At 38.0% G+C, this 14,704-nt stretch overlaps 1 protein-coding gene across 4 annotated transcripts in view; it reads right to left on the bottom strand.

The window, feature by feature from the left end:
* Positions 1 to 329: 329 nt before the first annotated feature.
* The window catches only part of BMPR2 (bone morphogenetic protein receptor type 2), a 174,248-nt gene continuing 159,873 nt past the window's right edge, over positions 330 to 14,704 (bottom strand). For all 4 annotated transcript variants that reach the window (XM_043525715.1, XM_037912427.2, XM_037912426.2 and 1 more), the window contains 2 exons: positions 12,466 to 13,745; positions 330 to 10,430 (listed from right to left, as the gene is read on the bottom strand). In XM_043525715.1, coding sequence (XP_043381650.1) covers positions 10,180 to 10,430; positions 12,466 to 13,745 — 1,531 coding nt within the window. In that variant the 3' untranslated portion in view covers positions 330 to 10,179. The remainder of the gene's footprint in view (positions 10,431 to 12,465; positions 13,746 to 14,704) is intronic.

Here is a 14,704-nt window from a genome sequence, read left to right as displayed (position 1 = left end):
AGTGCCCTAACCAGTGGGACGTTCTTCCCTTCCTCTAAAAAGTTTAATTATATCTGCTGTAGGATAAACTCCCAACTACAACTGATTTTGCTTTGGTGGTAGACTTTGGAGCTAAAAGATTAGATTCATGCACTCAGTCCAATTTCAGCACGGTGTAAACACTTTTGGCCAAATCCAGCTGATAAATGATGAACTTCCTATTTATGGGTGATGGGAAAAGATTCTAGTTTTAATCTGAAATCATTTGAACCCATTTTGTTCTTGTACCTAGGAACAGCTTACGCTAATCAGAGTTAATGATACTGTCACAAACTCACAAAAGTCCACACTTTTTGTCATGAATATGATCTTTAATAAATGGAATAATGCACCGTTTTACAGCAAGCCTTTTAAACCTAAAGAATAGTCTTTAAATGTTCTTATCCCTGTGTTTGTATCAATACAATCTTTTTATTTAGGTTCATATGTAACAAAGCATTTTCTTACAAGTATTCATAGAAAACTCTGTAGTGGCTTATCGATGTCAGCTTTCATAGTGGCATCCACAGATGATTAAAAAAGGAAAAGTAATTAGCTTTTAAGAGTTCATACTCACACTGTTTCATAAAACACAACTTATACAGCATAGCGAGGTACTGGGCAGCTTATACAAAAGGAAAATAACTGAAAGTAACTATTTATAAATTCATACATGATATTTCATCTGTAATTTGAGAGAAGAAAACCCAACAACAATACCTATTAGCAAAAAGGTTCTGATGATACTCCAAAATTACTATTTCCCCCAGAAAAGCTCATTCAGAAATTAATGCTCTCTAGGGTTATAGTTTTCCTTTCGTTCATAAGGAGAACAGCAGTTTCACATCTCCACACTTCAGCTTCTGCAAAACGCCAAACCCTACAAATCAGGGTTTGGCCATTGTCCTTGTATATTGTGGAAAAAAAGTAACCAACAACAATTGTGAGGTAAGATTCCAGCATATATAAATGTGAATACAGGATATTTTCCTTTAAGGACAAGAAGCAGACAAGAAAAAATTCATACAAAAATCTTTTAAAATATATTTCGTGTGTGTGTGTGTGTGCGCGCGCGAGAGAGCAATAAAAGCCACAAACCAGGAAAATCAAAGTGACAAATGACAGTATTAACTTGGCCTTACCTGCTTTCCTCACAACCTTAATGTTAATTGATCCCATTAACTATTTCCTTTCCTTTCAGTGGTAACCAAACATGCATGTGGGAGCCTAAAACATACTACTATTAGGCTGCAGACTACATCATCACCAAGTTCTGAACAAACAAGATTGAATCTAGTGCTCCAGAAAGAAATCTTGAAAATTACTACTCTGCCTGAAAAACGAGTAAGTAAACTGTGAAAAGCTAACTTTTGGAAGCCCCCCGAACTACTAAACTATAAAGAAAGGAGCTAGTTTCTATCTTTAACAAAATGGCAAAAGTGTGGGAATGCCCACGACTTTTCATTGTAAATTGTAAAATAGCCAATTAGCCACTCCTACAACTCCGCCCCTTGTCCCCAAACTCATGGATTAATTTCCCAAGAGAATGGAAGAGATTTGAAGGAGCTTTTCCAAACCTAGGCCAATTACTGAATTTGTTGAAACATGGATTATGTATTGAAATTAACTAGAATGGCACCTTTGGAATCACTGTCAACTTCAGATTATTACAGGTCATCAGTTCATTGGGTTCTATTTTATTTTGCAATTATGTAAATAAAACCACTTGAGCTACAGAGTAAGATTATTTAAAATGGCATTGGCATGTACAATAAAGTAAAACATGTTTAAATATGAATCCTGGACAATGGCTGTGACTACATCAGAGCCCAGATCACTAAAAAGAAACCTTATAGTTAATGAGAAACAGGCCCTTTATCTTAAAACGTCCTGCCAGTGCTGCCACTGGTGCAGCTCTGCTGTCATGGCTGGACTCGTGTAGACCTGCTGCTGCAGCTTTAGTTAGAATGTTACCTAACCCTGCTCCAAATGCCAGCACCCAGAAGTGGCCCGTGTACATTAGCATTCCCGCTGTTGGAGCTACACCAGTAGTAACAATGATGAGAAATTATAAAAGGGGGAAAAATCTACTGTAAAGAAGGCCAGGGGACCTGATCTTGCTTCCACTGAAATCAGTGGCAAGACTCCCACTGACTTTAGTGGAAATTGAATCAAGTCCTAACTGATTAGATACAAACTATTTCTTAGATAAAGTTATACCAAATAGAATTCCCATTTTGATTCCCAGGAGAGCCAAAAGCTTGATCCTGCCAAAAGTCATTGAAAGTTTTATTACTGACTTCAGCGAGAGCCGAAGGAAGCCCAAAATGTTACATCTGTTTAATTATTATTTTACACCAAAATTAAACTACATTTTAAAAATTAAAAACACAAAACCAAAACCAAACAGATATATTCCTGACCTGAAGCTTTGTATAACTTTTAACCCAAGAAGAGAATATTTTTCAGTAGATTTAGGGCCCTGTGAAAAATTGGATTTATATTGGAAGTGCACACGTAACCTTAGCTATAACATCACAAAGGTCTTGTAAAAGAAAATGCCAAATATTACTCTTTAAATATCTTAGATTTATTTCAGACTTAATTTTAATGTTTAAAAAAAACCCCAACAACCTTTAATTATTCAGCTTCAAATGCATTTCATATCGACTGTATTCCCCGTTTTTTACCTTTCTTCAAAGTACACACAGTCCAGGCATAGTCAATGACCAGGTTCCATTCGGAGGGATATTAAGTATTTGGGAGGAATTGTATTAGTTTCATAGTTGTAGTCCAATTTCTGTTGCAATATGGAGAAGACGCAACTTAAACATGGCCTGTGAAAAAGTCTACCTGTTTGATCAGGACATTATATGTGCCTATTTCATACCTAACACATAGTATTTAAAAATGGAATTAATGCAGAACACATATGCATCTAAATACATACACAACTATTTCAAAGACAAAAATGTGTTATGGCTCCCTTGCAGTATGTATAGCTTTTGCGGTAAGAAAGGGTTAAAAAGTAACGCATACAAAATGTAATGAGCAACTGAGAAACGCAAGTGATGTGCTGTGCACCTGAGTGCAAATTCCACAATCTGACTTTAGAGAAAGTGCTGAAGGATCTACAGCCCAGTTTTCATAGGCTAATGAGATAGCTATCTGCGGGTGAATGTTTTGTTAGATTGTTACAAATGAGTTCTGACATCTGGATAAGGACACAGCCTACAAATTTACTCTGTACTATAGGTTGTTTTAATCTTGTTTTTTCCTTTATCATTTTCTCTGTGGTAGCAATAAGGAACTATTATTTGGTGCAAGTACATCGACGCCAATTCTGTGGGTGCTCCGGGCCTCAAGCACCCACGGAAAAAAAAATATGGGATGCTCAGCATCCACCAGCCACACTGGTTCCGGCCCTGGGGCTGGCTGCTGACCAGCTCTCAGGCTGGCTGCCGATCAGTGAGTGGCTGGCTGGAGGCGCTAGGAGAAGGAGAGGCAGAGAGGAGGGAGCGGCGGTTGGGGCAGCCTCAGGAGAGGGAACGGAGAGGAGTGAGCAGCGGGGAGCGTTAGGAGAGGGGTGAAGATGGGGCCTCGGGGGAGGGTGCGGAGCACCCACCGGGAAAAACAAAAGTTAGTGCCTGCGTGCATGTATAATTCACAGCATAATGTAAAACACTTTTCCTGTATTGATTTACGTGTATGAATTTTACTCATGACAGATGTTCAGGTTGCAACTTCTGTGTTTATAGCTGGCCCATGGTTTACGAACTCTTTTTATATGTACCAAAAAAGGTGGGAAGCAAATTTCATTATGGATAAAGGGTCAAATCCTAAGAGGTGCTAAGCACCCGTAACTACAGATTTTATAGATCACAATCATGGTCTGTAAAAAGAAAAGGAGTACTTGTGGCACCTTAGAGACTAACCAGTTTATTTGAGCATGAGCTTTCGTGAGCTACAGCTCACTTCATCGGATGCCCGATGAAGTGAGCTGTAGCTCACGAAAGCTCATGCTCAAATAAACTGGTTAGTCTCTAAGGTGCCACAAGTACTCCTTTTCTTTTTACGAATACAGACTAACACGGCTGTTACTCTGAAACCAATCATGGTCTGGAAGCTGTGAATGTAAATCTATATTCAAAAATCAAACAACATAAAAGATAACATAAAAATACACTATTCTGACATGTTTTGGCAGTAAAACACACAGCATATATACTATTTCCAGAAAGGCTATGCTGTGTAGATAATGATTAAGGGACAAAATAGCTGTGATGATTTCATTTTTTATCACATTAGAAAATGACTATCTGAATATATTTCCATGATTGTTACACTAGTGGAATATGTATATTTTTCATTTTTCTCTCTCAAAAGTACTTTAGCAATGTCATTAGAACACATGGAGGGGTCAAGCAAACTGAATGGGGCCTGAAACTATGCAGCATATATATTATGTACATAAGATGTATCTGCTGAGTAAAAATATATTACTTATCAAATTTTGTTTGATAATCTCTTCCATAGATGTCTATGTTCACGTCTTTTTATATATCTTTTCCTGTACCATTCAGGATTAAAGAGCTTTTCTGGAGTAAGTTGTTGGGAGAGAGGATATTTACTTTCTAAACAACTCCATATCAAACATTTTTCAGTTTATCCCTGAAACCTGCCAACATCCCTCTCACTTTTGTTTCTGCCCCAATAGACTTTGAAAAAATAACAAAACTGTGTTGCCACTAAAACCAGGTAATTTTCTAGATGTGAACGAATGACAGAAAAAACTGTGAAGTGAACTATTATATTAACAAAACATAATACAGACAAAATCTGTGTTTTTTACAATGAAGTATTCCCGGGGTTGGAAGATGATATAATCACAATGTATCCTGGTTTTCTTTTAAATTAAATATTTCTTTACTTTTAGTTCTGCAATTTAAATACACCTGGCAATTGCAAGAGTGGGATTATCTTTTAATTATTTAGCCTGTGTGCACACATGCATTTGTGGAGCACTATCTGGAACATTTCCCCTGATTTCCTCATAATCTACTCATAAATCTCTATTTTTGTTAAAAAGAAAATAAATCTATCACCATATAGGCATGTCTACACATATGGCTAGAATTCCTATTCTCAAAACTAACTATGTAATGCTGAACTTCATAGGAGTAGGAAATGTTTGCCTGGACAAGTTCTGTGCCTGGACAACATATTTGCCTGGACAAGTTCTTTAGATTTAATGTGTGTGATTTTCTAAAACCAATAAGATTTCTGAGTGGCCTATACATAGATAGGTCACCTATGTTTGTTGTAACATTTTATTTGAATTCCATATTAGAAGTGAACATATAAAATATTCTACCATTGTTTATTTGACATTGGCACAATCCATTGCTATTTACATTATCAGTCTATTGTCATTTTGATATATTTATATTGTCTGCAATATGCATTTAGAAAAATGGTAATTTATCAACTTTCATCATTATCCATTAATGTATTTTTTTAACAAAGAAATAAACTGGACTTTCCAAAACTGATTTACTGTACATTAGTTAAAAAATAGTTTTGATTTGTAGAATTCTCTCTCTTGTATTTGACTTGACCTTAAGTATGAGTCTCCAAGGTACTTTTGTGAGCTACAATTCAATGTAATTTAATTACAGGAATTGAGTTCTGTGGAAAAGATAAGATTACCTACTGTGAGCAAAACAAGGGCTTTGCTAATTATACATCAGAATTAAGCCATATTTAGTCTCACCTCATCTAACTCTGCAAAATTCGAACATTTTAATATATACCTATCATCTGTTTGAGTTGACCTTTAGAAGTAATAAAGTTGCTCCTTTTGATCTAGAATTCACATTGGGATAAAGTGTACACATTTCTACTATGTTACAAATGATATTTATCCATGATAGATTGATTATACAACAGATACTTTCTGACAATTGTGATTTACCCCAAAAGTTTTCAACAAAATGTTCGAGAAAGACAGGAGAAATGTGAAAGTTATATTTGCTTTAAGGAAGCTTAGGGAAAATTGCAGAATGCCAGAAAGACTTTTCCATCTGGTACAGTGATTTTATTAAAACTTTTGACTGCATCAAGCATAAAGAAGTTTGAATTATTACAAAGGATTGGCCTAAAACAAAAGCTACAAGACCAGTGTAATCAGCCTTGGCAAAAAGCAGCAGTATTTAGAGTAAATAATTTTTCTTTTCCTAGCATGTTTCAACTTAGGCCATGTCGCTGCTGCAGCACATCTGGTGAAGACGCTCTATGCCAACAGGGGAGAGATCTCTCATTGGTATAATAAAACCATCTCTGCGAGCAGCAGAAGCTATGTCAGCATTAAAAGCTCTCCCGCCGACATACCAAAGTGCACACGAGTGCTTATGTTGGTGTAACTTATGTCATACAGGGAGGATGGAATATTTACACCCCTGAGCGACATAAATTTTGCTGGCATAGGCTATAGTGTAGACATAACCTAAGATAAGAGTGTGTGTGTGTGAGATACAGAGGCTCCTTGGCAAAGGGCCCCTGTTCTTTGTAAACATCTTTCACCTCAGACCTGACAAACTCACTGCACCAAACACGTCTTACAGGATATTTATCCATAAAGAGTAACATAAAAGCTATCTACAGAAAGCTCATAACTTGTCAAGACTCAATCATTGTGAGATGTATGTATGGATATTTAAGAATTAATGTATTTATACGGAAAGTATGCTTTATGGACTTGGAGTAAAAATTAATCACCGGACCAAGTGTTTTGATGATGTCTCATTCAAGCAAGAGAGAGTTGTCACTCTTCCCCAGTCAGCTGGCAAGGCAGTGCAAGGGTCTATTATCTAACCTGGCCACATCCCAGAACAGTCAATGGAAAACCGTCAAAGACAATTGCCCATGATTAAAACCACTTGGAGGTGAAAAAGGAGTATTACAGCAGGCAGGATATCACCAGGGCTATGACTAAAGACAAAAGAGCAAAAGGCACTCTGGATCCATTCACTGAGGAAACCACTTAAGAAGCAAGGGGCTTTCATGAACATTTAGATCCTGATTCTTGTGACACCAGCCAGCTCAGCAATTGACTGAACCCTGGGGGGAAAGGCTACCTTATTATATAGAAAAGGTAACCATTGATAAGTATAGACCCAGGTTTGTGTTGTCATAAGTTGTTTCTATCACTTTCTCTCACTTCTAGTTAAATCTTTATTCTTTCTTAAATAAACCTAGTTTTGTTTTCGTATAAGTGCTCACAAGTGCTGCGTAGGTTACAGGTGCAGTGATTTAAGAGAAAACGCACGGGTCTGGAATTTCTGTGAGTAGCTAATGTTAGGGGCTGGATATCGCAGGGGAATAATTCAAAAGGACCCAGGGACTGAGGTGCACCTCTTATTAACCTGCAAGGTGAAGTTAGTGATGGTATAGCTCAGAGAAGAGTGCTCGAGTGGCTGAAAGGCTCCTGGTGTCAAGGAGCTGACATCCAGCTACCATAAGAAAGACTCCCTTTTGCTGGAGGCAAGGGGTAACCACGGTGACTCACAGTCCTGGGTGCCCTGAGAACTGTCACAGAGTGTTTTACAGATGTTTTTTAAAGTAACACTCTGAAATGATGATCAAGTTTACACTTAAGGCAAAGCAAAAAGTCACTAAACGAGGTGTGAGCAATCTTCATTATGCACATGCTACAGTGACTGCTGCAAAAAACAAAGTATTGTACTCCAGAAATTCACACATAGATCCAAAAAGTGTGAAGAATTTCAAGTTAAGGTAAATTCCAAAAGGAACAAAAAGCACAGGCAATGTTATGACTATCGTGTCAAGAATTCAGATCAGTGTGTAATGCAAGTCAACTGAACATGTGGCAAGTTTTCAATATCTGGGATGTTAGATTGCAGCAGATGGCAAGCAGGAGAAAGAACTGAAAATAAAATGGAGAACATCTTTTAGCAACATAAAGATAAGCAACTGTATATTTATACATTAGGCTAACAAAGTTGTGCCTAAGAGAAAAGCAGGAGCCTTTATTTGGGTGCAAGGACTGGGCAATGCTTAAAGAGCTGGAGGCCAAATTCTGCCCTGATTTACACTTCTGCAACTACACTGGGCCAGAGTCTGATTTCAGTTACACCAGTATAATAGCAGAGTAACTGCTCTGAAGTCAATGAAACAAGCAGCTCCTGATTTATACTGGTATAGCTGACAGCAGAATCTGGCCTACAGCAGATTAGGATGCCAGAGAGAGACAGGAATGCAAACAAGGAAGCTTGGGAAACAGAGTCAGATGTGGAAGGCCATATATTACATATGGCAGGTAATCATCAGAGCCTCAAGAAGAGAGTTAGAAAAAGTTACGGTATGGGGAAAGATTGTACAAAAGCAATATCAAGGTAATGAATGGTCTTGGAAGGACAGAAAATCAGATTCAGTCAGCTGAAAAAAGGCAAGTTTGGTGGCAAATCTTGGCTGCCAGCATCCTACCATAGTGATTTGGCATGCTGACTGAATAATTTTTCCACAGCTTTTTAGGTGTTGGGACATGAGCTGTTTTCAAATACAGCTACAAAGCTTTGCGCAGTGCCACACCACACTAGATACTTCAATTTCTTAGCTAATTACTTCTTATTAAATTTATTTCAGCAGGGTAAATAATCACTCTTGAGACAAAGGCCTCATGTGGGTGCAATGTCCAGAAAGGAAGTAATTCTGTTTAAATAGACAAATTCTATTACCCTGGGAAGAAGTTGTGGTCACTCACCTCAAGGGATTAATGGTCACAAATACATGAAGTCAGTGTATGTAGTGTTACATACATTCTGAGTGTTTTCACCATAAAAGATTGAAATCTCTTCCTCATGGCCATAACTTTTAAAAGTGTATGTTTAAAATTCTAATTTCAAGATGAATTAAGAGGTCTATACAAAACTCTAAGAAAACTAGTTTTCACTTAACTCAGCTGCTGCCAATTAGGATAAACATACTTGCATATGTAATTTGATGGATATGGCTCCAGACCTCAATATTTACCTCTACGGAGGTATTTAATAGATGCTTAGTTGCTCATCACATGACTGTTTTGTGTCAATCATAAGTCAGGCTTTTTTCTCTTGTAAGGAACAAAATGCAACTGTGTATACTCAAGATCTTAGTAGGACAGTTCATTAGGATTTCTGATAAATACACAATAATAGCAATCAATAAAAAATGTTCATAAATACAAACTGAAACTGCAGCAAAAATCAAAAATGGCAGACTTACTTTGTTTCCTCACACTTTGTTCAACACTGTCTTGCTTAGAGCTTCCCCTTCCAGTGTCATGTCTCCTATGAAGGAAACTGGTTAAGATACTGAAGGTTGAAAAGAAAGGCAGCTGAAATCATATTTTGTTTGTTCCTTTTAAAAGTCCTTTCAAGGTGGGGAAAATTCATGCATTTTCCATTATAATCTTAGAGCTCAATGATAGATATAGGCAGCTGCTTCAAGCTGGCTATGGTGTGCAAAGTTCACTGTCATGAATGACCAACTGCCAAACCGTCAGGAAAAAAATTAACAAATACTCACAAAGAGGGGGAGAATGTGTGGCGGTTTTATAAACACACTTTCCAATAAAGCGTACTGTGAACTATAGACTATTGCACATTTCAACATAACACAAGAAAAGTAGGGCATTCAAAAGATAATACACTCTGTAACATAGAAACATACTAATTAACTTGTGCACAGAAATCAAAACATGGATACAAGACACCACTGCAGTCAAACCTGTCTTATAGTCTGCTTATGTTTTTAGTGATCTTTAGGAACTGGTCCAAACTGATTATCAGCAATAAATTTTTTTGTTATTTTTTTTAAAAAAATATTTTGAGACCACATTTTTGATACACATATATATAATTCTGTGGTCAAAAACAGACAGACTTAACTTTAGCGATACTAAATAAAAGTGCAAAAACGTTCAAAAAATGAAACAAAAAATATGGAAGCATAAGCTAAAAAATTTCTGCATAGCTGAAATCCATTTAAAGCGAGTTCTTGGCAGGGGGTGCTGACAGGAGGAGAAAGCAGTTTTTTAAAATGTCTTCTGCATGTTCATTTCAAATAATGCAAAAATGTCATTTTGTTGGCTTTTAAAATATTTCACAGGCAGTTCACTCCTGCATCCTTAGACACCATTGTTGTAGCAGTACCTCCATCTGCAAGGTAAACAGCAGTGTTGGATTTAGAGTGGACTGCCCTGTCACTGCCATTGTTGTTGACCTCGCAGTCCAGTGGTTCAGTGGAGATGACCCATGTTGAAGGGCGCCACCGCTTAAGTGAATATGGAGTTTTCACACGTTTCTTGATCTTTTCTCCTGAGCCCGGTTTGCCATCTTGTGATGAGTCACCTACTGAAAATAAAAGTAGAAAATAAAATGTTACAAGAGCATGTTTGAGAGTTCAAGCTGGTTACATGAACATGTAGGCTGAAAAAACAAATCCTGTCAAAACTAGCAATAGTGACAAGAGAGGTGACTAGTATTTATGTACAGTGGGTGCCATTAAAACAAAGGGCCAGATTCTGCTTTCCATTACTACAGTGTAAATCTGTAGTAAGTCCAGTGGAGTCACTTCAGTTACCCTATGCACATACTGGTGTAAGAGAGTAGAATCTAGCCCTCAGCATTTACATTCATGTGACTTTTGTAACCATGTGATGTTTCTATACTTGGAATGGGAGACATGGCACTACTGCAATATTACAGGGCAGTAAATGCTGAGTTTTTAAATGGTATTGTTACATCATTTACCTTTTAAATTCCATTTTACCTGGCAAATAGGTTCTTACATACATGACCACAGACAAAACCTAGCTTTTCATTTTGAGGCCAAATATTCTATTCTCTGATTTTCCTCAACCAGCAATTGAGTCTAGGATGGTGAAACCTTTAAGACAACTGCTTGTCACCTTTTCTGTGTTTAAATACCAGCAACTTAGATTTGACTGTAAAAAAAAACCCAAAAAACCCCTACATCTTGTTTATTTAACCTGTAAAAGGAAGAGGTAGGAGAAAAGTACTGCAATAAAAAAACCCAAAAAACAACCCAACAATTCATTTTACTAAATTAGAACAAAATGAAGCTAGAAAAACATTCTACCAGTGAATATTCAACTGTATTTCATGAGTGCTCTGTTGCTGGTTTGCACTCTTCCTTTCCAGAAAGTATCGGTGTGTTTTACATTGCTAACTTAAACGTGTGTGTCTCCTCAGTTTCTGCTGGGAAAGCCCCCCCATCCAAATAACTTTGCTAATATTATATTCTCTGTCTGCCTAAGCACATTCAAAGGCTTTCAATCACAGTTACCTTGGCTCCTTCCAAGAACACAGGGTATTTTGGAAAAAAAAATTTCCAAAGAAAGATAAACAGGCCTTTTCAATAGTCCCTTTGAAACTGAACAGAACAGGGAATAACTAATGGAGGCTATAACTAATGGAGAGCTTAGCTGTAACCTTTCATTACTTTTACCTTGCAGGGAAAAGACAAAAAGTCAATAGTGGCTTCTTGTGTCCTTTTGCTGTTGAAGCCCAAAGGGTGATTACAGTTATTCTGAAGTCTATTAAATGTGTTTATATCTAAAAATATGTTGTTTTATACTACTGTTGATTAACTTCTCATACACACACACACACTGTGTAGATGAAATATTTACTATTACACTGGGATTCAGACAAAAGTTTGGAGCAGTCTGTAGTTTTTCTATCTAGTCTGAACCCCGTAATGGGACATACTGATCTTCCAGGTCTCAGCCCTGGTATCTAATGCTAATCATACGTGAGAGCTGCATGCCAATAGTGGGTATCAAGACATCAGCTCACAGGATTGGAATATTTCAAGAAAAGTAACTTATATAACTGTAATTGTTGTTACTTACCACAATAAAATCAGATGTACTTATTCTGAGAAGCTAATAATAATAATATAGTACAACCAGTCATTTAAAAATAATGGAATATGGAACTAGTTATTGTAATCGTTTATTTTAACAACCCTGAAACATTGGGCAGGAGGAGAAAATGGGAGGCTTAGTTAGGGTCTCCAGTATACCCAGGAGAGGAACAGGGACAGCAATAGCAGAGAAGCTCTGCAAAGAGGAAGAGGTGTAGAAGTGATTGGATTTGGAGAGTGAAAGCAGAATTGATTAGAAAGTGAACCAACCAGAGGTGGGGGAGGGAGAAAGAACTGATATATTTTCAGGCCAGGGCCACAAAATTAATTTAATAGGAGGAGTGAAATTATACCAATAGAAATTAAATATACATGCAATTTGGGCGGTTTGGCTATTTGGGCTGTGAGACAATACAGGTATTTTTCATCCAGGCAGATATGCTTAATTCTCAGATAAGAAAGTGTTTGGGAAATTTTTCGAGTCCTGTCAACACTTACACTGCAAGCTACTGCTGTCCAAAGTATTTGTGGCCGATAGATCTAGTGAATTAGGCCTCTGTGCTCTTCTAGTCTGGGTCTGCCCAGGATATGTTGTCATTCTCTGGGTGCCAAGTGTAGTAATGTCTTGCATTGGACATGGATTACTGTTGTTGTTATTGGTGTTTGTTCGGCCATTATCTAGCGGTCGCTCTCTCCTGTCCACTAGACGATCCAGAACACCTTCATCTTGGCCAACTTGCTGCTCCCGTCTCAGTAAGGGTTCATGCTCATCTGGGCTTGAGTTAATATTCAGCCGACTGTCTTCTCCACTGAACTGATTCTGCAGCATTTCCTGGGCCCTGTGTGCCACTGAACTGGTTGTCTGGCCAGATGGCACTACACCATTGGCATACTGGGTTGCTACACCATGCGAGTTTATGCTTTGGCTTCTCCCGGCCACTCCATTCATGGTAACTGTTACCACATGAGGTTCTGCAGCATTAATAGTGTTCATCTTGGCAACTCCAGTTTCCACTTGCTTCAAGTTTGATTTGTGCTTGCCACCAAATTTCAGTCGTGGCTCCTTTGTTGAATTTTTGGGGTTTAAAGGTAGACTAGTAGGCCTCTTCGGAAGGTTCTGCTGCTTGGGTAGAGGGTAGACCTGAGTGGATGGGACATCTGGAATCAAACATGCTTGACCATTCCCAGCTTGTGTGAAGTCCTGCTGTCCTGTCACCTCTGCTGCAAGTTTGATCAGTGGGTAAAGCAAGCTGGAGCTGGTGCTGCTGAGTGGATCTGGTCCACTGAACTGTTTAAGGGAATGCTCCATCAGATTCTCATCAGAGCTCTCCTTTAGGTTCTTATCTACTTCTTTTGGATCCAGCTTGTTGGTTTCTAAGTCCTCCTCTGTTAGCTGAAGACAAACAGGAGTTGGTCCAACAGACTGCATGACATTTGTAGCATGTAGGTTTGTTTCATCTGAGTAAGGCATCTCAGATATGGTAGTCATGCCAGTGCTAGGAGTAAGGCCAGTTGTGTTGGTGGTAGTTGTGTTGGTGGACAAACTGGTGACACTAGTCTCAGGGCTAGGGATGCGAGCCTGTGCTTGCTGTCGTTCATAGTTAATGGAGTTTCTGTTCTTCTCCCCTGAAGTCAATGGTGTAGTGGACACTGAATGCTCAGAAGAAATGTTCTTCACTATACTGTCAGTGTGGTGGATTGAGTCTTCAATATAGGAGGAAGAAGAGTAATCTGGATATGGCCTGATTTTTGGAACACGCCTGTGATGTGACAGGTTGCTTTAAAAAAATAAAGAAAAAGAAAAAGTCTGACATTAAGATTTTATATATATATATATGTAAAAACAAACTGCCTTTCACCACTGAAGGTCTCTAATTTTCCCTTCATGTATAATCCAAAAACCAACTATTTAAGGAGTTCTGATAACACACTATAGCTTCCATGAAAAATTCTGGCTGCCATGAAATTGAACTAGTAGGGCAGCAGGTTTTATCATGGATGTTATTTATGTAACAAAGCCTCTTAATTGTTTTTAAAGCCAAAAGTAAGGAATTTTGTCATCCCATTTGATGATTGCCCACTTCACAGCTGAGGCTCCACTCTAAGTGCAGTGAAGAGATCTTGGGGTGAGGGAGGCGAAGAGAGCCCTGCAGAGAGGATGGAGGAAATGACACAGGAAAAATCATGGAGTCGCAAATTATGATAAAAATCCATGATGCATAATTTTAAACACAAGTTTAACATGACAAAACACACTGCCCTGGGTATCAAGAGTATCCCCAAACAGGATCTCTAGCATACACAAAGCATTAATATCAACTCAGCTGACTCTCCTTCCCTTTGGATCATTTACAGTCAGAAAAGGGAAATACGTAGTGTCTCTCTCTGCAGGTCAGAATAATTATAAAGTCAATGCTGACCTTGTGGTTCCTTAATTGAAAAATACAGGACTGGGAATCTGAATGATTTCCTGAACTCATGTCTCTCAGCTGGCAGTGAACACACAAAGCTTTTAGCAGAAACATTTTAAACAGAAATTTCATGAATCATTTAGCAAGAGTTCTTGAAGACACTTCATAATCACTTCTTTATCTTGACTGTGAAAGTACAAGTCTGTTTTTCAGGTAGCTATATAACTCCATCAGAAAGTCTGATCTTCTCTCTCCAAAATACAGTTGTTTACAACATAGGTGTATTGAATTTGTGGGAACTTGGGGACCCAAAGCTACAAAGAATC

The sequence above is a fragment of the Chelonia mydas genome, chromosome 11 (assembly GCF_015237465.2).
Source record: "Chelonia mydas isolate rCheMyd1 chromosome 11, rCheMyd1.pri.v2, whole genome shotgun sequence".
NCBI classification, from domain to species: Eukaryota; Metazoa; Chordata; order Testudines; family Cheloniidae; genus Chelonia; species Chelonia mydas.
This window is presented reverse-complemented; position numbering and strand designations above follow the sequence as displayed.